Here is a 21,214-nt window from a genome sequence, read left to right as displayed (position 1 = left end):
AACCTGAGTGGCACACAGCAGTAGGCCCAATATACACGAGTCCAGAAGGGAGATCCAGGGAAAACAGTCTGCACAGTGGGATTCTCATTCCTCACTGCATCCTATGTTGGTATTGGTGCCTGGCAGGTACTTTACTCAGTACATTTACTGAGTGGATGAAAGACCAGTATAAAGGGAACAAGATATGAATCTAGAACACATATACCTCATTTTAAGAGAAGGAAGCAATCTATAAACTTTATTAACAAAAGGAATGAATAAAACAAGTGCAGCTCAGGAAAAAGAAGGGATCCTTTCCCCTCAAGGGCATTGTTAGATCTTTAAAGGAAGGGGGAGGAGAGTTTAAGAATGGTATGCAGAGTAGACCCCAGTGTCTCAAGCAGGTTTGAATCAGACAAAAGTGATCCGAGTCCGGGCAGTATTGACCTGCCAGACGTTTAATTCCTCATACTCATCCAGAGCTGCCTGGAATTGGGCAGGTGTGAAACCACGAGATATACAGCGCTGCTCCGCCTCGGAAAACGGGACACTGCGGCCCTCTGAGACCAATTCACGGACAGTGGCAAATATCACATCTGCTGGTCTTTGGGTCCTGAAGGAAAGAAGTGTGGATGTGTAAGATTGGGGTATAAAAACAAGAGCACTTAACATGTCAGAGAATAGTGGTGTTGAATTCTGACCCACCATCATACATGTGTAGTTGCAGAAACTGCAACGATAAATGGTCTGCTCAAGAAAGTCAAGGTGACTCCTGATTTCTCCCTCCACTGAACCACTCACCTAGCTGTTTGTCCCTTGTCACTCAGAAGTGAGTCCTTCGACATCTCCATTAGCCTTATGGCTTCATTCACATCTTCCTTTTCTACTGTGTCCACCATTCGCAGACGTGCCTAAGCAGAGGGTAGGGACAGATGGAACAGGAGGAGGGGAGTGGAATAGTCAGGGAATCCCCCTCTGTGTTGCCTACTCACAAAACTAGTAGATGCTCCCTCCCCGCCCCCACAGAGTTTCGCAGTGTGGGGCCGGCACTGTCAGACCGAGACAAGTGCAATGCCCAGGGCAGCGTCCAGCAATTGCCCAAGTCTCCGCCTCTCAACACTGGCCAGTCCCGGTGTTCAGCTGTCCTGCAAGGGAGACTAGACCCTTCTGAATTCCAGTGGGCTTCCCATCATCACAGATGGAGCCTGGGGAGTTCAGCCTAGAAAGCGATTAGCAGAGAGGTATCCCTGGGGCTCGGGAAGTGCTAGCTCAGCAGTAGGTCAGGTAATCACACTACCTGCACGAACAGCACTTTGGAGCCCCGAGGACTAAGGTCCAAGTGGATTCACCCCACCCACCCCCCTGGTGAGGTTTGAGCAGAGAGAAGGCCTTTTCCTCCACTGATGCTGTGCGTGCCCTGCTGGAGCAGCAAGTACCCACAGTGCGGTAGCACGGAGAGGACCACTATCTGCACTGTCAGCACTTTAGCCCCGGCAGGGCCTGAGTGGGAGGAGGCAACGAGAAAGGACAATGTTACCAAAGGCTGACCAGTAAGTGCCAAAACAGACAACCCTCCAGCAGAACAGGAACTGGGCACTCACCAGAGCAGTGGATAGTCGCAGAATAGCCAGCAGAGTCCTGGCAGAAGTATAGGTGGCATCCTTACTAGCCCAAGCCTCTCGCCTCATCTCCACGTACGCTGCTGTGATATAGTCGGCCAAAGACTCTGGCACCGTGGGCTGCTTCTCCCGGCACATAGCTATGTATCGTCTGTGAGAGGTTTGTGTGAAAGCAGAAAAGGGAGATGAGGGAAGTATGTTTTTTCCGCATTTCCTGTTTAAGAAAACTTGAGGTTGGGGGTAATTTTTAAGTAGAAGAAAACAAAATAGTGGATTATCTAATGTGTGGCCTGAATATCACAGATGGATTTCTTGGTGCACTTCAAATTATTTCCGACTTTTAAGGAAAATGGCCTATGCATAAGAAAGACAAATCCACCTGTCATTAGAAATGGTCAAGTCCTCTCCTCTGAACATGATATGGCTAAGGGGAACAAATATATTTTGTTTGCTTTAAGATAACTGTTTACTTGAAGAGAATAGTTAACAGGTAAGAAAAACTTGAGGGACCACTCCAAGCCCTTGCACAGACTTGTGGAAGAAATAGTGGCATCAAGTATCCTTGGAGCAGGACCCAGCTTTGCCTAAAATCTGAACCTGCCTCACTCAAGACAGGCCAGTGGTGTGAAAGACTGGTTCTGATATGAGTTCTTTTGTGGCCAGGCTGGGGGGAACCTAGACTCAATGTTCTGACCCAGGACATAGGGCAGCCAAGGTAGTAGGAAGACTGAAAACTTCAGGAAACACAGAAGGCCCAAGACACTGCCATACACGGTGACTAGTGAAGCATACCTGTCCTTCCTTACTCAGCTCTCCTACCTCATAAGCTTCATGTCCAAAGGTTCAAACTGTGCAGGAGGCTGCCGGCTGTGCTGGTGCACATAGGTGATATGCTGGGCCAACCTGGGAACAGTGGAGGCAAGGAGGAACACTCTTTTTGGTGCTACACACCCTGTGCCCCAACTGTCTTCTTTCCTTCCCTGGGCTCTATCTCCTCAAAGTGTGGTAGGGAGAAACATTTCCAAGAAATCCTTATCAGAGTTTTAGCTCAGACCCACCATTTCCCTAAGAACTGGAGCAGTTTTCATGAGAATTTGAGGGCTTTTCAATTTCTCCTGTCTCCCTCCCTCCCAATCATTTCTAAGGTATGTCTAGAGTGTTGAACTTCATTCACCGTAGGTCATTATCTCGGTCGGGGCGGTCCTGGATCAGCCAGAGGAGGTCAAATCGAGAGAGGAGTGCAGCAGGAAGCTGTATGTTCTGTTCCAGGCTGCGGCGAGGGTTGTAGCGCCCATAAGCAGGGTTGGCGGCAGCCAGGATGGAGCAGCGGGCATTGAGCGTGGTTAGAATGCCTGCCTTGGCAATGGAGATGGTCTGCTGCTCCATGACCTCATGGATGGCTGTACGGTCGGCCTCAGCCATCTTGTCAAACTCATCGATGCAGCACACACCCTGGTCAGCCAGTACAAGGGCCCCACCCTCTAAGGTCAGTTCTCCAGTCACAGAGTCTCTCAGCACAGCTGCTGTAAGCCCCACTCCAGAGGAGCCTCGACCTGTCGTGTACTGGCCTGAATGACAGGGTCAGGAAGATAGGAAATAAGCAGACATGTTTAGGAAAAGGGAAAGGAACAAGGAAGAGCAAGAACAGGGCAAAGGACACAAGTAATGGGGACAGTGAGGTGAGGCCTGCACTGATTTACTCTACTTAAACTCATCCAGGCCTTCCTGGGTAAAAATCTATAGGGTGCTGGTGCTGGCAATATCTCCCTTCCCCAACCCTCTCCCACCTTCCAAACCCCAAGGAAGGAAGTAAACATGGTAATCCTACTTCTGTCTTCTACATTTACCTCCCTCTTCCCCCAGAGTCTGATTACTCACTGCGGGGGGCCAGGCGATCAATGTAAGACAGGAGCTGAGACTTAGCCACACCAGGATCCCCCATCAAGCAGATGTTAATGTTGCCTGGAAGGAAATCCCTGTGACTATTCTTTCAATGCAAGTTGTCCAACAACAGAAAAAAAACCAAACTTCTGAAGTCTGCCTCCACCCCCATACCCAGGATTGTTTCTTCTGATCCCTCCCTGTGCCCATGAAGCCAAAGATGCCAACTCTTATTTTGTGATCTATAGGGATACTAGTTCTTATCATCCTTTCTTCCAAATGCCTTCCCTTACCCCAAGCTTCTCCTTCATTTCCTCTTACCCCTGATTTTCATGCCCCGAGGAGACTGGTCCACACCTCCCACCAGAAGGAGCAGCAGCGCCTTCTTTACATCTTCATGCCCATATATCTCTGGAGCAATTGAGGCTGCCAGCTTTTCGTAGAAATCCTCCTCTGAGGGAAAATGAAGATTAGGGAAAAAAAGTGCTAGGAAGAAACATTCCTAGTCTTTCCTCCAGTCCCTCACCTGCAATTTGCCTCAGCTCTTCCCTGCTCAGCTCTCCAGACCCAGACTCATCATCCTCACTCTTACTCATCTTCACAATCCGATGGGCTTCCAGGTAAGTTTCCGAGAGTAAACCCTTGAATAGGAAAAGGCCAAGGTATGAATGAAGTCCCTTTAACTTGCCCATCCACATGATTCCTTCAGGCATTCCCAACAAAACCTTGTTCTGTTGTTTTGCTTTTAATAGTTTTATCTGTGGGTGCGGTGAGAGTGAGTAGGCAAGGGGGAAAAGGGAACATTTCCCCATTTCAAACTCCCTTTCTTACCTGTACCACCTGTCGGAACTCAGAGCGCAAGATGGGCAAGAAGATACCAGTGACACTGATGTGGTCCCCAGGCTGGGCAATCCGTGTGTTCTCTCCTTCTACTAACACCGTGATGCTACGAGGGATATTTCCCACAGGTACTTGGTCACTCTATGGGGGATAAGAGTGCACAGGCAAGGAATAAGAAACATAAGGTTCCCAAGGACTTAAGCTCCTGCCTAGGCATTCCATTCTTCTACTTGTTGGCTTACCCAGCTTCAGACAAGCCAACAGAAATACAAAGTAGAGATCTCCTTTACCTCTTCCCAGCTCAATCAAAAAATTTCAGTGAGCCCGGCTGGCGTGGTTCAGCGGTTGAGAACTGACCTAGGATCTAGGAGATTGTGGTTCAATTCCCAGTCAGGGCACATGCCCAAGTTGTGAGCTGGATCCACAGCCGGGGGCATACAGGAGGCAGCCAATGAAGACTCTGTCATCATTGATAGGTTTCTCCCCCCCCCCCCTCTCTGAAATTGAAAAGATATATTTAAAAAAAACCTCCCTTCTGTTCTAGGTGACTTCCCTGCCTCACCTTTTCCTTCTTTTATTCTTTCTTCTACTCCGTGACTATAGTATTCAAATGGACTCCTAAGCTCCACCTTCCCTGGGCAACATAGCCCAAACTCACATGTTCTTGCATCTTCATCTCCTGGAATTTGATGAATTTAGAGCCACGAGTCTGTAGATATAGCCGCCCTCCTGAGCGGTTGGTCTGGCACTCTTGGCTCGGGCACATGATCAGAGGCATGAAAGTGGGAGACTGGATCTAGGATATAAGAGAGCATCAGAGGAAGTCAGAAGAAAATGAGCCACCTAAAGTTAGTCACTTGAATCACGTTTCATCATCGTGGAACTGTCAAGAACATCTTGAATTATTCTGGGAAAACATTGACAGGTACCAAGAACACAAATGGGTGGAAAGACCTCTATATACCAGAGAAAGAATGGAAGGCGGCAACACAGATGTGTTTTACGATAAACAGAAAAAATGATAAACATCAACAGACAAAATTCTTACAAAAACCAGTAACAAAGTTAAACATATTCCTTACTTCATACATACCGGCTGGTAGGTCTCTGCCCCACACTGGTCACAAGTGTAAGTGGCCACCACCATTCTGGGTTTAACTTCAGAGACTCGAGTGACGATTCCACGTACAGTTACCAATTTCCCCACAGAGTCAGCCCGTACTTCCCGGATTACACGAGGCTTATTACTACTTGGGCCTTGAAAGTACAGCTCACTAAGAGAGAAAATAGTCACTAGCAAGGTCCTGGAGAACAAATTCCCACACCTTTCCCCACTGAGATCACTCACAATCTACGCATGAGTTCAGGAGGGTACTGGTTCTGGGGGCTTCGGGCTGCCCCAGGGTCCCGGCTCCGCTGCTCCATCATCAGTCGGTGCTCAATGTAAACATCCAGAACATCTTTATTTACCACCTACAGGCAGAGGGAAGAAGCTGGGAAAAATCAGTGGCAGATGGGGCATAAAGAACACCAGGCAGAAATCATTGCCCTCCTTTCTGCCAGCTCAGAAAACATTAATATCTGAGAATCTTTGTAAAAGAAATCTAAGTTCCCTACCCTGCATTTTCTTGCAAACACTCACCTCCCTCTCTTTGTACTGAGGCAGCAGCTCTTGAACAGAATCAGCAAAGAGCCTTGCATAGCGCTTGGCATTCTCACAAATTGAATCCACCAACTCAGGGTCCTCCTCGGCCACATCATCTAGGTCTATATACATTGCCACTTGTTCCCGATGAGCCAGTCGAACCTGGGGTGGGGAAGAGTTAGGAGCACCTCAGAGTTAAGTTTACTGTGCTCATGCAAGGACCCATCACTGTGAGCTCAGAACACAGATTCCAGGCCTCCACACGGGAAAAAGGGCAGTGTGAGACAGAGCAATACTCACTCCTCAGGCCGAAAAATACAGCCTCTCAACACCCAAAAACACCTTAATTATCATAAATGTAGTATTATAGTCACCAGGTTATCAGATACCACACTAAACACATGTCATTTACAGACAAATGTACTTGCTGAAATAAGCCAGGCCACCTCTTACAACTCCTTAAGGTTCCATGCCCTCTAATCTTAGACTTACCAACTGGTTCCCATACTTGAACTGCTTCTTGCCAAGCTCGTCATCCTGGTAAAACTCTTGTAGGAATTTCTTCACCTTTTCTATAATGTAAATGCAAAATCATGATCAACCTTTCTTTCAGATAAGCTTACTGCAAACCCGATTGAAATCTAAGAAACCTCTTTAAGTGACTAGTTATATGAACATTTAAATCACCCTACATAATTCCCCCCAAACTGGGCAGAACTACTTTCCACAAGTCTGTTTTTACCTAGAGAAGAATTAGGGGCACCTGGCAATTCAGAGAATTACCCAACACCCTCCCCCCAGGGGAATTCCAGTGTCTGCCTTCGTTAAAAATCTCAGCGCCCTTTCCCAAAAGCCTCCCACTCTCAGCAGCAAACTCAAGTCTCAAGGTTCTTAGCTTTTCTTCCATAATTATGATTCCTCGTTTTCTTTCGGTCCCCTAAATCTATGCCACTAGTCCCATCCTCCACCCCACCCCCTCTCCCGCCACTGCTTCCGCTCTTAGTAAACAAAGAAGCACATGGGCCCAGATGCTGCCGCCTCACAGCTAGGGATTCCTCCGCCCAGGGCGGGAGCCGGTCCGGCGATTGGCCGGCTGGTCCAGTGCCACTCCGTCGTCCCCCCCTTTGCGCCCCGCTACCTCCTCTCTGCAGTGCACTAAAACCCCTAATTCCAGGCACGCCCCCACCCTCCGGCGCTCTCCTGGATGCTACCGCGCGGAAGGACACTGTTTACACACGGCACTCCCTCCAAGGCGTCGCGCAACTTCCGCCCGTCTTCACTTCCGCTTGTAGGTTGGCCTAAAATGGCCAATCCTTGCGCGCAGCGGCCTCCACTGGCCCGCCCCCGGGGCTTCGACATCTCGGGAGGACAAGGCTTCTTGGAGTGCCAAGGGTCGCGGAAGGTAGCGGGACTGGGGGTGCCCGACTCTACGCACCAGGGTATCCTGAAATCCCGGTCTCTCCTAGGCGGGACCCTCCGCACTCGAGCCCCCAGCGGGGCTACCTGCCGCCCCCACTCCTTTCCCAGACACGATCACCAGCTCTTCTTCGACCTCCGGTCTCCGCGCGCCTCCCAGGCACCGTGTGCCTTAGCCTCGCCGCCTCTGGACCCGGGCTCTGGCCTCGTGCACCGAAGAGCCCCCCAGGAACCCAGATCACATCAACAGGTGTTGACAGGGAGGGCTCCCCCTCCGGACGCCCCCTCAGGCTTGCAGACCCTCACCTTTCTCCAGCGTGTAGTCCTTAAGTGCCATCGCAGCTGAGGACCGTGAGGCAGCAGTTGGCGCGCTCAAGGTTCTCACTCCCCGGTAGCAGCGAACGTTCCCGCGGCTGACTGCGGATGACCAACCGAAATTGGCGCGAAACGTCGCTCAACACGTGACCGGCGTCGCTGCGGGAGGGCCAATCCAAGAGGTGGTCCTCTGTCTCCCCCCTTTCGCCGCGGGCTCCAGCTTCGGCCAATCACCGGGCGAGCCTGGGCTGAGTGACGGGGAAGCGGCGCGGGTGTCCAGAGGGACTGCTTGGGCAAGGCGGGGCAGGCGCCGGATTTCCCGCGTCGGAGAATCGCTCTTAAAGGGCCGGCCCACATGCGTCCTTTTGTTCCGGGGCCGTTGGGTGGCGCAGGCCCAACTTTTGTCTCTCTGTCTACTCTGCAGAACTGCCATGATTTCCCAGTTCTTCATTCTGTCCTCCAAGGGGGACCCACTCATCTACAAGGACTGTATCCTTGACCCACAGGTTCAGGAGGGTGGGTCTGGGTGGGAATAGTGTCCCAGAGCCAGCCTGTGTCGCCGGCTCCTTAGCTGACCTTCAACCCGTCAGTCCGCGGGGACAGTGGCGGCCGGGATGTGGCTGAGCTCTTCTACCGGAAGCTGACGGGACTGCCCGGAGAGGAGTCCCCCGTTGTCATGGTAACCACACTGGTGGGAGTGGTATTCCCGGCAGGCCTTGATAGGGGGCGCGCTTCCGCCCACCGGGCTGCATCCTTGAGAACTTTCTCATGGGGATGAGGGCCATGCATTCCAACAAAAAACATTGAAGAAAGTGTATTGAGCGCTAATAGCTCCTCACACATCTCAATCTTCAGCACTTCTGGGGAAGGAACTATCATTAACTCCACTTACACTTTGGGAAACTGGGCCCTAGGGAGGTTTCTAGTTCACCCCAAAGTCACACTGCTAGGAAGTAGGGAAATCGGTATACCAGCCCAAGTCTCGTGGACCCTTAAGCGCAACTCTCTTCCTGATCCTTTCTCCCCCGCTTTTGCCTCAGCACCACGATGACCGTCATTTTATTCACATCAGACACAGCGGTCTCTATTTGGTGGCCACAACTGCAGAAAATATTTCTCCCTTCAGCCTCCTAGAGCTGCTCTATCGGTGAGGAGGGTAGGGCTGAGCAGGTGGGTGTTGGGATCTGAGAGGAGGAAGAGATGGACACTCCTTTTTCCTCAGGCTAGCCACCCTCCTGGGCGATTACTGTGGCTCTCTGGGAGAGGGGACCATCTCCCGCAACGTGGCTCTTGTCTATGAACTCCTGGATGAAGTGTTGGTAAGGTCCAAGGATTTCCCTCATTGTCCCTGTTCCCTGAAGATCTATGCTTTGACTGTGAGGCTAAGTCCACTCCTTTTCACCACTTCCCTCCACGGGCCATCCAGAGACTACCCTTCCTCTGTCTGTAGGATTATGGCTATGTACAGACCACATCCACAGAGATGCTGAGGAACTTCATCCAGACGGAGGCGGTGGTTAGCAAACCCTTCAGCCTCTTTGATCTCAGCAGTGTTGGCTTGGTCAGTTGAGGGAAAGAGGACCAGGAGGGAGGGAGGGTTGGCAGGGAGTGTCAGACCTTGAGGACTGATTGCTTTGGGTGCTTTCTAGTTTGGAGCTGAGACACAACAGAGCAAAGTGGTCCCTAGCAGTGCAGCCAGCCGCCCTGTCCTGTCCAGCCGCTCTGACCAGGTGAGGGAGGGCTAAACAGGATCAGACCCTCTGATTTTTTTTTAGGGGATCCCAGAGTCCAAGATCCATGCATATCTTTCTGCCTCTCCTAGATTTGGATAATCCAATCCCTCCCTTTACCTCGTGTCCCCACCGCAGGCCCTAGCCTCCACTGCTCTGTCCACTTTAGAATACAAGCCATTCAGCTTCCAACTACCCAAATGCCCTCTTTTCCTCAGAGCCAAAAGAATGAAGTGTTTTTGGATGTGGTTGAGAGACTGTCCGTACTGATAGCATCTAATGTAAGTTTGGGCCCCCAGCCCTGGAGCTGAGGACAGATATCTGGGAAACATGTTGGGGAGGTCACCTCTGGGCATTAACTTCCCTGCCACTCTCAGGGCTCGTTGCTGAAGGTGGATGTGCAGGGAGAGATCCGACTCAAGAGCTTTCTTCCCAGCGGCTCTGGTGAGAAGTCTGCAGGTTGGGCCCAGGATTGGGTTTGAGACGGGCTCTTTGGTGGTGGTGGCCTTTTCTGATGTCCTTTTCTCTGACAGAGATGCGCATTGGCTTGACAGAAGAATTTTGTGTGGGGAAGTCAGAACTGAGAGGTGAGGAGAAAGTGGGTCTTTCTCTCCTACAAACATTTAGGTCACTATCAGAAGTTTTATGGAGAGAAATTAGAGACAGATCCCCATCCTACCCCTGCTCTTCTTTCCCAAAATATGGGTTAGCAGAGGAGTCTCTCTCTCTTTCTAGGTTATGGGCCAGGAATTCGGGTGGATGAGGTCTCATTTCACAGCTCGGTGCACCTGGATGAGTTTGAGTCTCATCGAATACTCCGCTTGCAGCCACCTCAGGGCGAGGTCAGGATGGGCTGGCCTAGCATATCCATCTACCCAAGGGAAGGGAGGCAGTTCAGGTGTGAGGGGACCAAACTGACCGTCATTCCTCCCTCATCTCAGCTGACTGTGATGCGGTACCAACTCTCAGATGATCTTCCCTCCCCGCTCCCCTTCCGGCTCTTTCCCTCTGTGCAGTGGGACCGAGGCTCAGGCAGGTGAGACCATTTCCTCTGTTCTAGAATTTCTCTGGAATCCAAGTCAACAGGTATATGTTCCCAAGACTTAATTGTGGAGTGATGGTGGTTAGTGGTATAGGGTACAAATTAGAAAAAGGCACCCTCCCCACAGTGTACTCAGCCCCATAAATACTAGTGACTAGTGGAGTTGAGTAGATTTCAGCCCTTCTGTCTGCTTCCTTCAGCACATGCATGGGGGCTTTCAGTGTGGGATGGTGAGATGCGAGTGGGATATGGCCAGAGTAACAGTATTGTACCCTCTCACCCAGGCTCCAGGTTTATCTGAAGTTACGATGTGACCTGCCCCCAAAGAGGTATGAGTGGGGGTAGCCAAGACTAGTTCAGCTATGGGGAGTAGGAGACAGCCCAGATACCTGTCACTGTGGCCTTCAGATTCAGCCACCAGCCTTGGAATCAGTTTAGTTAGAGGCTTGAGAGTTTGGGAAGGGGATGGATGGCACTTGTGCTGAACTCCAGCTGTGACATTAATGAAGAGTGGATACAAGTCACTACTTTTCTGGGGCTGACTCTGTTCTTTTTGTGTTTGCAGCCAGGCTCTCAACATCAGGCTGCATCTTCCCCTGCCTCGAGGGGTGGTCAGGTTAGTGTGTGTGCATTGTGGGGTCTTGGGTCATTTTACCAGTTTCCCTGGACAACAAGATGGCACTGGGGAGGAGAGTGTATACTGTGTGGTGAAACTGGCCTGCCCCAGAGGCAGTCAGTGGCTAAGCCTAGCACCTTTCCAAACTCCAGCCTGTCTCAGGAGCTGAGTAGCCCAGAGCAGAAGGCAGAGCTGGGGGATGGAGCCCTTCGCTGGGACCTGCCTCGAGTGCAAGGAGGCTCTCAGCTCTCAGGCCTTTTCCAGGTATCAGCTGCTGATTCTCTAAAGCCTTCTTCTCTCACCTCCATTTTCAGCCCTGACTCATCCCTCCTAATGTAGCTGCATTTTTCCCACCAATATGGTCACCTTCCTGGCCCCTTGGCTTCTCTGCCCACCTTCCTCTGTGTGCCTTCAGCACCCGTTCCTCTGCCTCTATCCCTCACAGATGGAAGTCCCAGGTCTGCCTGGGCCTCCTGGTCAAGAGCATTCCATCTCAGCCTCTCCTCTGGGGCTGGGCCCTGCGAGCCTCTCCTTTGAACTTCCCCGGCACACGTGTTCCGGCCTCCAGGTTCGCTTCCTCAGGCTGGCATTCAGACACTGCAGCAACACCAACCCCCACAAGTGGGTACGACACCTAAGCCACAGTGATGCTTATGTGATTCGGATCTGAGGCTTCCCAAACAAGGACACTGGCAGTAAAGGTGATGGCCTGTGGTTAAGAAAGACAATACTGTCTTTTCTTTCTTTTTATTTTATTGTTGGAAGTATTACAGATATCCCCCTTTCCCCCTATTTATCTCCTCCACACCGCATCTGCAGCCCCCTCTCCCAGGCCTTCACCACACTATTGTCTGTGTGCATGGGTTATGCATATATGCATATAAATTCTTTGATTAACCTCTCCCCACTGAGATTCATCAGTCTGTTCCATGCTTCTATGTCTCTGGATCGATTTTGTTCCTCAGTCTGTTTTGTTTATTAGATTCCACATATGAGTGAGATCATGTAAAACTGAATCAGGAAGAATCAGAAAACCTGAATAGGCTAATAACAATTGATGAAATTGAATTAGTAATCAAAAAACTCCCAGCAAACAAAAGCCCTGGTCTGGATGGCTTCACAGGGGAGCTTTTTGATTCTTTAAGTTGTAGGGTTAGTTTATTAAAAATTTTTTTTTTGCTTTTTGAGGTAGGCCTCAAAACTTCCCTCTTAGGACTGCTTTGACTGTGTCCCATAGATTTTGGGTTGTGTGTTTATTTTCATTTGTTTCCAGGAATTTTTTGATTTCTTGACAATATTGTCTTTTCCATTCTTCTGGCCTGTGGCTATGGATCTGGCTGGAAGAGTCCTAAGTCTTAGAGACCATGAGGGCTCAATGGGTTAGATCCTCCCATGGTATCGGACACAGGAAGAACTGAGGTGAATCAGAACTTACAAATCAAATTTTTATTATGAGGAGCTGGCTGTACAATATCTAAAGAAAGTTAAGATGAGGGAAGCAGATGACTACTTCCCTCCACCCAGCATATGTGTGCGTAGAGAGAATCTGGAGGACAGAAGGCTGACAGATGTGTGACAGCATCAAGGGGCAGGTTGAGGGGACCCAGATCCAGGGGGCTGGGAGCCATTAGCCTTTGGAGTTCCTGGAGCTGGAGGGGGGCTATCTCCAGCTTCCTGTTTTCCCCCACAGAGGGCACTGCCCCCAAGTGGGGAGGGGGCTGAGGATTGGGGAGGGACTGGGGAAGGATGGGAGGTAGGGCCTCCTTTGCCATCCCCTGTTGGGGGAAGAGAGACCACTATGTACTTCTGGACACTGCCAGGGCCAGAGGGAGCAGTGCTGGGAGGTGCAGTTGTGGCGGTGGAGACCAGCTTGACAATGGGCTGCACGCTGGGGACCGTGGTAGTGACAGGAGAGGTGGTGGTGGAGCCTGAGCCAGGGGCTGAGGTGCTGAGGGACAGGACCTGGGGGAAGAACGGAAAGTCAGTGTCTGTTGCCTTGCGTCCTCTCTACTCCCCAGGCCTGGGGGAATACCTCACTTGCTCCAATCAAATAACTTATCCTCTGACCTTTTACTTTATTTATTTTTTTGTTAATCCTCACCTGAGGATATTTTTCCCGTTGGTTTTTTAGAGAGAATGGAAGGGAGAGGGGGAGGGAGAAAAACATCGATGTGAGAGAGACACATTGTTTGCCTCTGCCCTGACTGAGGGTGGAGATCGAACCCATAACCCAGGTACATGTCCCTTGACCAGAAATTGAATCTGAGACCCTTTAGTCCACAGGCCGATGCTCTAACCACTGAGCCAAACCAGCCAGGACTATCCTCTGATTTTGCTTGGGGGGAAGCTATGACCGCCTGGGCTCCTGGGAAGTGCTCCTTTTAGGTGGCTGGGTTCTACTCTGGGGCCCCTCAGAGTATTCTGAGGTAACCCCAGGCCCCCTCAGGGCTTCATGGTGACATGCTCCCCATCATCCCCGGTCCCATAGGGCTCCACATACCTGTTGGGTGGATGAGGCACTAGAGGATGATGACATTACAATAAACTTGGTTGGAGGAGGGGAAGGCTGAGGTGGAGCAGCAGCTCGTGCAGACACCAGTGTCTGGACGGGCAGTGCAATGGAGCCAGGGACCTTCAGCAACCCAGGGGTCCGCGGGCCAGGCTGAGGGGCCTGTGAGAGGGTCAGTGTGGGCCGGGGCTATAGGAAGAAGAGGCGAGAAGAAAATGTTGTCAACATCTAAGATAAAGAAATGTTCTTCTTTCTCCTCAGTTGGTCTCACTGGGGTTGGGGGCCTAGCTGCCTCCAAGACTGACTCAGAGGGCTCTGGGGTTTACAAAATTTGTGCCTCAGTGGGGGCATGCCTTTGATTCCCTCTCCCATCACCATTTTTCTTCATTCCTCCTCTCCATTTGGTCACCCTTCCTCCTCCCTGTACTGTCACTGACCTGAGTGATGGTCAGGGTGGTCCTGTTGACCTGCTGAGCCTGCAGAGCAGCTTGGGCCCGGGCCTTGACCACATGGGAGCAGAGGAGGGGTCCGAGGGACCCAAATTCTGCCCGATAGGCATCCTGATTGTCAGGTGGTGGGCGCAGCTTTGCCAAAACAGGGGCACAGTGCTTCTGCAGAGAAGGCAAAAAAAAAAACCTAGGTAGGAAGAGCGCCGGGACTCTCAGAAATGTGATGAAGGTGTGAAAAAGGATATTACCCATCATTTCAGTATGTTCTTGTTGAAGGCCAAACTGCTGGCATAGCAGTGTGTGTAAGGAATGCTGTGGTTTTTCTTCATAAGAAAACATAGGTACCAACTGTGTAAACAGAGAACATGCTAAATACCCTAGTAATATCTGAGAGGTAGTTCTTGTCCATAGGGCATTTGCCTTAGTGATGCAGAAGCATCAGGGGCAGTGCAGTGTAGAAGCTACAGGCTGAGAGTTAAGACCTCTTGTTTCTTATTTAACTCCTTTGTGCCTCGGTGTTTTCCATCTTAATAGTATTGGACTCTTGAGGTGTGCTCTGAATGTATGAGGCAAAGATGGGTTAAGTGAATAAAAGATGCCACATGCTTGCTAAACACTGTACCTGTGTGTGTGATTGGGGGTTGGGGGGGATAGATTAAAGAAGCAGGGGGAGGGCAAGGGGCTCTGGTCACCAGGAGGAGGCTCTGCACGTGGTCAGCTCCAATTCGGTCAATGTTGCTCAGGACAGGGCCATCCAGGACACTGCGGATCCGCTCCCCCTCTTGCTGCAGCCGTGGCAGAATCAGAGTCTTAATCACCTGTTGGAAAGGAAGAGGAGAAGCCAGGGCCCTGGGGTCACCACAGAGTCTCCCAGGTGGTAGTGTTGGAGGTGTTTCCCACTATGACCTCATGATGCCTCCCTCCCCCAGTGCTTCCCCTTGGGGCCTGACATCATGTCCCAGCTCGGCCAGGCCTGCGATGGAGCCATAACGTGTGGTCCACGGAGTCTTCTCATCCACCCAGCTCTGTAAGGGGATGGAAAATAAATCCAGATAAATAGGCATGAAAGGCTAATTGGTAAGGACCCAGGTCTCATGAACACACTTTCCTTATAGATTTTTAAGACATTATAGATACATATGGCTCAAGTCCCAGTCCTCCTGCCCTCTACCCCTTGTTTTCAGTGTCACTTCCTTTCCCCCCTCTACTCTGCCCCTTGTTTTTAGTGTCATTTTCCCCAGCCACAACTGATCCACCACTTGTTTGGGTAAAGCTTTCATTGTCCTGGTTACAACCCTGAGGTAGAGATGTGAAAGGGCTTACACTCCTTATTCTCCTGGCTCACCTTGGTGAAGGTCTTGGTGATCCGAGACTGGATGTTGTTAGTGGTTGTACTGAAATGCTTGCAGATCTGGGCCACCAGGCGGGCAGCAAAGTCCCGGAGTGCCCAGTGATTGTCCACATCTGGCCGCAGGCACAACTGTCTGCTCACGATGCAGGTCATCACAGCTGGAATCAATTCATGCACCTAAGGGAGAGGTGGAGAGTCAGCTAATTATGATAAAGGGCTTCCTGTTGGTGGCAGTAAGGTCTCCAAACCCTGGGATAAGAGGTGGGTGGGCAGGACCACTCACGTATTTTTCCAGATACAGCGTAGGGTTGTCCATCAGTGCCTTCACCATGCGCATCAAATAGATGAGCAGGGCCAGGTTGTTCTGCACCACGTTCACACGGACCTATAGGAGGGAGAAGTGATGGGGCAGGGAGACCCTTTAGATGAGCTTGCCCTGCCAACTCCTCACCCACTGGAACCTCATTTGAGGGCCTAGCCTTCCTGAATCCTCTCACCCCCTCTGAGATGAAGGTGCTGAATCGTGGCAGCATCTGATAGAGCCCTGGGTCTGTTGCGATGCTCTGAAGGGCTTCCTGTGGGAGCAGGGGAATGAGTGAGGTGGGAGCAGATATCATGGGAAGAATTTGTGGGGCCTCCAAGAGGAGCCTTGAGGTAAAGGCAGGAGGGTGGGGCCTCACCGCTCTCTTGGCTTCACATGACCCCACACAGGCTTCGGTGATCTCCTTGTAGTACAGCTGCTGTTCCACAGACAACTCATGGATACTTCGGGGCTTTAGTCGCAAAGGGCCCCCCTCCAGCAGGGGTGGTGCCTTCTTCTCTTTTCCTGTGTGAAATGGGAAGATAGGTTTGAAAAAGAAAGCTTCAGAAGAGCCTTGGTACCAGACAAACCTTGACCTTCCACTCCCCTCTCCAGGGAGACCTGGCTTCCCTTAGGCTGCTTGATCCTTTCTGGGGCTCTCTGGCTGACCTCACCCTCTTCGCAAATGACCATCTAGCTTTGGGGCAAGAGCCAGAAGAGGCCTGGCCTAACACTACTGACCTTTGCCATCAGCTGGAGCTGCCCCTTGACCTTTGCCTTTCAAGGGTCCATCTTCCTCCTGGCCTGGCTTTGCTGACTTCAGGGGCTCTGTGGCCTCGGCCTTCTGCTGCTCTTTGGGAGCTGGTAGGAAAGAGTCAGTCACAAGAGTGATGAGAGTGATAGATGTAAAGGAAGAAAGGGGAGAGAGATAGGAGTGGGCTCTGGGCAGGGAGGTTACCTGGGGGTGGATTCTCTGGGATAGCTGGCTGGCAGCCTTCAATGCTTAACCAATGAGCTATGAGGAAGGAAGGTGTCAAGTTGAACTGCTGGACATGGATACTAGGGAGTCACTCCACATCAAGGAATTTGTTTCGTTCCTGTTACCACTTCCTGCAACTCACCAGGGATCTCACACTAAGGGTTTCATTCTTGAATTTCCTCAAACCCATAAGCATTGCACCGCCTTTCCCTCCCCTGCCACCCAGCTCTCCTTTCCCCTAACCTTTGAGGCAGACATCCAGGGGCACCCTGGGCAGAGGGGTATTGATGATGTCGCTAAGGTCAACCTCCTTCTCCTCATAGAAGTACAGTTCCCGGCCACCACCAGAGGCGAACCGGAAAGGAATAAACTCTTGAGCATGGAAGCCATACAGTGGCTGTATCAGGAGAGAGACAGACAGACAGACATTGGGATGAGAAGGGAGCCCGTGGAGGTGTCGCTGAAGGCAAATGCAATATCTGGAAGGACTGCTCTCCTCACCCTGCCCTCCCCACCCCCTGCCTGTCTCAGTCCTGTGTATCCCAATCACCTCAACATTCTTTAGCTTCAGCGCATAGTCAATGTCACTGGTGGTGAGCTTCTGCCGCTTCCCCATGTGCATAAATTTTAAGGCATCCTGGGGGTAGGAAAACAAATGTCAGCCTGAGACCGTCAGGAAGGAGGCCTGGGTGGCACCCTTAATACAATGCAGGATCAGGTAGAAGGGCCAGATTACCTGTGCAATCTCCTTGATGCGGTAGCTGACTTCATCTGTCAGCAGCTGGCAGGTTTCTTCCTGAATCTGGGCGATGCCCATTGACTCAGCCACCACCTTCATCGACTCTGAGGGCAGCACAGTATTGCTGAGCTTCAGCTTCTTCTCCTCAGCCATTCTGGAGCTGCTCCTCCCTCCCCTGAAGGATGATGCCCCAGGGTGGAGAGATGGAGACCCTGCCAGGGGGATGGGGTGGGCAGAAGAGATAAAAAGAAACATGAGACCCAAAGAAGAGGGACTGTCTGCCCAGGAGAGGCCACAACAAACGGGAGGATAATAAGGATGTGAGGAGGGAAGGCACTCGTGGGTGTTTTCTGTCCATTCCCATGAGTCAGTACAGGGTGTATCGGAAGGAGGTAGCAATCCAATCCAATTCAACATAATTTATTGAGCTCTGATACTATGCCAGGCACTGTACAAGTGAGGTATAGTAGAATGATCTTGGCCCTCAATTTAAATCCCAGCCCTAGCACTACCTCACTGTATTACTTGGGCAGGTTACTTAAATTGTCCCTGGTTTGGGTTTCTGCTCCATAAAATATGGAAAACACATTTTTCCTAAGGTGGTTTTGCACGTACCTTCATCTCTCTTGTCCCTTCTTGCATCATTATTCATTCTTGACACAAATACAATATTGGTTAAATACAACCCTCCCAACCCTGAGCCTGTATACTTGTACAATTCAATGTGATGAGAAAAACACACAACCATCATGGCTAATTACCACTTTAAATTCATGACCATAAACTTCAAATGGGCCCTTAATGCTGCCAGACAAGCATACTATACCTCAGTGTAGTCAGTCTCCCTCTGTCCTGTGTAACACCTTTTCTCTTTCCTCACTTTCAGCCATCAGAAGGGACCTCTAGACTTACCACGTCTACCCACCAAGTGGAACTGGTGTCCACATACCCTGCCTTCTCACCTGCTACTATAAACTGTTCATGCCTGTCACCACCTCCAACATTGTTCCAGGGTTTCTACCATCTCCCTGAATCATAAATTTCTCAACCTACTAGATCATTTCCATCAGCTTACAAAAGGTAGTTATTTCTATCTTAAACAAAAGTGATATATATGCACAATGGACTATTATACAGCCTTAAAAAGGACATTTGAACACATGCTACAACATGGATAAACTCTGAGGACATTATGCTGAGTGAAATAAGCCAGTCACAAAAGGTTAAATGTGGTATGACTCCACTTGTGTGAGGGTCTTAGAGTAATCAAACTCAGAGTCAGAAATTAGAATGGTGGTTTCCAGGGTTTGGAGGATGGGGGATGGGGAGTTATTGTTTAATAGGGACAGAATTTCAGTTTTACAATGCGAAGAGTTCTGTAGATGGATGGTGGTGATGGTTACACAACAATGTGATTGTATTTAATGCCACTAAATTACACTTAAGAATGGTTAAGACAGTGAGTTTTATGTGTATCTCACTAAATTATACATTTAAAAAATCTTTTATTTCACTTTCTCTATATGATATACTCCATTTTTTGGCCCCTCCTTGCAATAAAACTCCCTGAAAAAGTTGTCTTAACTTTGTTTCTAATTCTCCTCTCCTTCTCTCTTGAACCTACTCCAATCAGGCTTTGCTCCCCTAGATCCCTGAAACCTCTCAAGGTCACAGATGATTCCACATTGTCAAATCCAAGGCCCACTCTGTCCTCATCTTCTTAAACCTCAAAGCAGCACATAGCATAGCTGACTACTACCTTCTGAAAACTCTTCTTTACTCCACTGTGGCACCAACTTCTGGTTTTCTTCCTACCTCACTGGCCATTACCTCTTGGTTTCCTTTACTGGTTCTTCCTCCTCACCTGCTTAATGTTGTAATGTCCTGGGCTCAGTCCTTAGTCTTCTCTAGCTACGCTTATTCACTTAGTGACCTCAACCTCTCTGTTTTCAGCATCACTTATAGGCTGATGATGGCTAAATTTATATCCCCAGCCCAGAGCGTTCTTCCTAGCTCTGGACTTGTATATCAAACTGTCCACCTAAAATCTCCACTAAATCTGAACTCCTGATCTCCCCCTCCCACCTATTCCAGCCTTCACTTTCCTTGTCTTTGTAGTGACACCATTCATCCAGGAGCTCATTCTTTATGTGAGCCCTCACATCAAATCCACTAGGTGATCCAACCTAATTCCTCCATTCCCACTGCAGGTCTCCTTTATCACTTGGATAACTTCAATAGCCTTCTGATAAGGCCTTCCAGCTGCCAACCTTGCTCTTTACATCTACTCCCAACACAGCAGTCAGAGTGATTCTGTCAAATTATAAATCAGACTGGGTCATTGTTCAAACTTTGTAATGGCTCCCCATTTGCCATCGAGTAAAATCCAAAATTCTTATGGTCTACAAGGCCCTCTCTGCATTACATCTCTGACCTCCTTTCCATCCTTCTTCCAGCTTGATCCAGTGCCACTGTCCTTGCTGTTCAAACTTGACAGAGACGTTCTTGCTTTATGGCCTTTGCTATTCCTTCTGCCTGGAATGTTCTTTCCCAATGTCATCTTGGCTGCCCATTTCCACCACCTTATTTAATACCACACATCCCTCCCCCCTGCATTTAACATCTAATATATATGTTATCATTTCTTATCATCACCACCATACTTCCCCCTCCTGCACCATGTGGACAGAAATCTTTGTCTATTATGTTCACTGATGTGTTCCAATATGGCATGCTGTTGCCTGAGACACTGTAGATACTCAATACATATTTGTTGAATAAATGAGTGAATTGTGAGGCTCAGAGATGTAAGGGCTCAATACATACTCGGTACCAGTATTATCAAGATGAACAAGTACAGGCCCAAGCTTGGAATCTACTCTGCAGCCAACATAAAAGTGGCTCGCACTGAAGCTGGTATTAGGAAGACTAATGTCAAAAGTGTTTAAAACTGACTGCGGGGTGCCGGTGGGGCCGAGTGGGGACGTGCTAAAGGGGTAAGAAGATGGACGCCAAAGAGAATTTGGTTCTTCTCAAACCATCCCAGCTCTCCTCCCCTACTTCTGTAAGTCTTATTTGCCGACAACACATTTATTCAACACATACTCCGTGCCTGGAGCTGGGTATACAAGCGGTCGTGTCCCAGCGTCCCGGAGAACCCTTCAATACCCTGCGGTACCCTCCGCCAGAAAAGGCTCAAAACACTCCACGGCCCCTCAGGTCAGTAGAGTCGGTAGAAAGGCTTCACAGAGGAGGATTAAGTTGAGCTACATGTGCGTAGTTCCCCCAAGAGGAAAACAGGTCGAAGGTCCCCAGGCAACGGGTCCAGCGCGAAAGGAGGAGAGAGCCCACCTCATCCGCCAACATCCCTCCAATGCAAACACACAGAGTCCTCAAGCGTACGGACACACAACCAACCGTCTTCCTTCAGGTCCCCACACAGGCCCGTCAAGGGGTCTAGTCCAGAGTACCGTTCGACCCTCCCCCGCCAGCCGAGCACCCCGGGCATGAAAAAACTCTCACCGCAGCCAAAGCGCCTCTCACCCGGCGCTCGGCGCCATGTTGGCCCCGCCCCCTCCCAGGAGCAGGTCCTGGCAGAGACAGGGAGCAAGTCCTAGCCCTTCTCCGAGCAGGAATAAGTCCTCTAGACTCACGGCCTGAAACGACATAAAAACGCTGTTTCGATATCTACGTGTAAGGAGCAAACACTTCTGTTGTAATTACTTCTGTTTATTCCTTCACTACCCGGCTGCCAGGACCTTCACGAGGCCCCACACAACCTAGGCCGGGAAAGCCTGAGTGCA

The 21,214-nt window shown here is 50.2% G+C and overlaps 3 protein-coding genes across 9 annotated transcripts; 1 reads left to right on the top strand and 2 right to left on the bottom strand.

Moving 5' to 3' along the window:
• Positions 1-206: 206 nt before the first annotated feature.
• MCM7 (minichromosome maintenance complex component 7) lies at positions 207-7,770 on the bottom strand. 5 transcript variants are annotated; one of them, XM_081131969.1, is made up of 15 exons: positions 7,687-7,770; positions 6,457-6,536; positions 5,962-6,126; positions 5,668-5,792; positions 5,413-5,593; positions 4,978-5,115; positions 4,311-4,460; positions 4,006-4,120; positions 3,801-3,932; positions 3,477-3,560; positions 2,773-3,166; positions 2,418-2,501; positions 1,581-1,749; positions 781-890; positions 207-592 (listed from the first exon to the last, which is right to left on the bottom strand). In XM_081131969.1, the coding sequence occupies exons 1-15, from the start codon at positions 7,715-7,717 to the stop codon at positions 391-393; spliced, it is 2,160 nt and encodes a 719-aa protein (XP_080988095.1). In that variant the 5' UTR covers positions 7,718-7,770; the 3' UTR covers positions 207-390. The 5 variants fall into 5 exon arrangements, with proteins under 5 accessions (XP_080988095.1, XP_080988099.1, XP_080988097.1 ...); XM_081131973.1 differs by lacking the exon at positions 7,687-7,770 and adding an exon at positions 7,176-7,236; XM_081131971.1 differs by lacking the exon at positions 7,687-7,770 and adding an exon at positions 7,008-7,201.
• Positions 7,345-18,993, top strand: AP4M1 (adaptor related protein complex 4 subunit mu 1). Of its 2 annotated transcripts, none has more exons than XM_081131976.1 (16): positions 7,345-7,877; positions 8,120-8,184; positions 8,286-8,374; positions 8,736-8,842; positions 8,918-9,014; positions 9,146-9,256; positions 9,345-9,425; positions 9,644-9,706; positions 9,803-9,869; positions 9,959-10,012; positions 10,161-10,267; positions 10,367-10,461; positions 10,752-10,796; positions 11,033-11,083; positions 11,236-11,347; positions 11,529-11,988. In XM_081131976.1, exons 2-16 carry the CDS (start codon positions 8,127-8,129, stop codon positions 11,751-11,753), a joined length of 1,362 nt encoding a protein of 453 aa, XP_080988102.1. In that variant the 5' UTR covers positions 7,345-7,877; positions 8,120-8,126; the 3' UTR covers positions 11,754-11,988. The 2 variants fall into 2 exon arrangements, with proteins under 2 accessions (XP_080988102.1, XP_080988103.1); XM_081131977.1 differs by lacking the exon at positions 7,345-7,877 and adding an exon at positions 18,298-18,993 and having other exon boundaries at positions 8,100-8,184; positions 11,529-11,784.
• TAF6 (TATA-box binding protein associated factor 6) lies at positions 12,515-21,213 on the bottom strand. Of its 2 annotated transcripts, XM_081131974.1 has the most exons (16): positions 20,934-20,993; positions 18,027-18,064; positions 17,409-17,623; positions 17,223-17,309; positions 16,916-17,069; positions 16,652-16,708; positions 16,435-16,554; positions 16,073-16,218; positions 15,890-15,967; positions 15,676-15,777; positions 15,387-15,569; positions 14,992-15,066; positions 14,734-14,859; positions 14,030-14,203; positions 13,584-13,781; positions 12,515-13,045 (listed from the first exon to the last, which is right to left on the bottom strand). In XM_081131974.1, the coding sequence occupies exons 2-16, from the start codon at positions 18,061-18,063 to the stop codon at positions 12,665-12,667; spliced, it is 2,133 nt and encodes a 710-aa protein (XP_080988100.1). In that variant the 5' UTR covers position 18,064; positions 20,934-20,993; the 3' UTR covers positions 12,515-12,664. The 2 variants fall into 2 exon arrangements, with proteins under 2 accessions (XP_080988100.1, XP_080988101.1); XM_081131975.1 differs by lacking the exon at positions 18,027-18,064 and having other exon boundaries at positions 20,934-21,213.
• Position 21,214: the final 1 nt, after the last annotated feature.

Source organism: Miniopterus schreibersii (assembly GCF_964146895.1).
Source record: "Miniopterus schreibersii genome assembly, chromosome: 3".
Taxonomy (NCBI): domain Eukaryota; kingdom Metazoa; phylum Chordata; class Mammalia; order Chiroptera; family Miniopteridae; genus Miniopterus; species Miniopterus schreibersii.
Note: the sequence above shows the minus strand (reverse complement) of the source record. Positions and strands in the feature narration are given on the sequence as shown.

Excerpts from the sequence above, each read along its gene's own strand:
- MCM7 (XM_081131969.1), bottom strand. The coding sequence starts at position 7,717 with ATGGCACTTAAGGACTACACGCTGGAGAAAG. Across the intron at positions 5,793-5,961 it reads CTCAGTACAAAGAGAGGGAG|GTGGTAAATAAAGATGTTCT; the intron begins GTGAGTGTTTGC and ends CTCTGCCTGTAG. Across the intron at positions 891-1,580 it reads TGCGACTATCCACTGCTCTG|GCACGTCTGCGAATGGTGGA; the intron begins GTGAGTGCCCAG and ends CCCTCTGCTTAG.
- AP4M1 (XM_081131977.1), top strand. The coding sequence starts at position 8,127 with ATGATTTCCCAGTTCTTCATTCTGTCCTCCAAGGGGGACCCACTCATC. Across the intron at positions 8,185-8,285 it reads CCCACTCATCTACAAGGACT|TCCGCGGGGACAGTGGCGGC; the intron begins GTATCCTTGACC and ends TCAACCCGTCAG. Across the intron at positions 8,843-8,917 it reads CTCCTAGAGCTGCTCTATCG|GCTAGCCACCCTCCTGGGCG; the intron begins GTGAGGAGGGTA and ends CTTTTTCCTCAG.
- TAF6 (XM_081131974.1), bottom strand. The coding sequence starts at position 18,063 with ATGAATAATGATGCAAGAAGGGACAAGAGAGATGAAG. Across the intron at positions 15,067-15,386 it reads TCACCAAGACCTTCACCAAG|AGCTGGGTGGATGAGAAGAC; the intron begins GTGAGCCAGGAG and ends ATCCCCTTACAG. Across the intron at positions 14,860-14,991 it reads TGGCCGAGCTGGGACATGAT|GTGATTAAGACTCTGATTCT; the intron begins GTCAGGCCCCAA and ends CCTTTCCAACAG.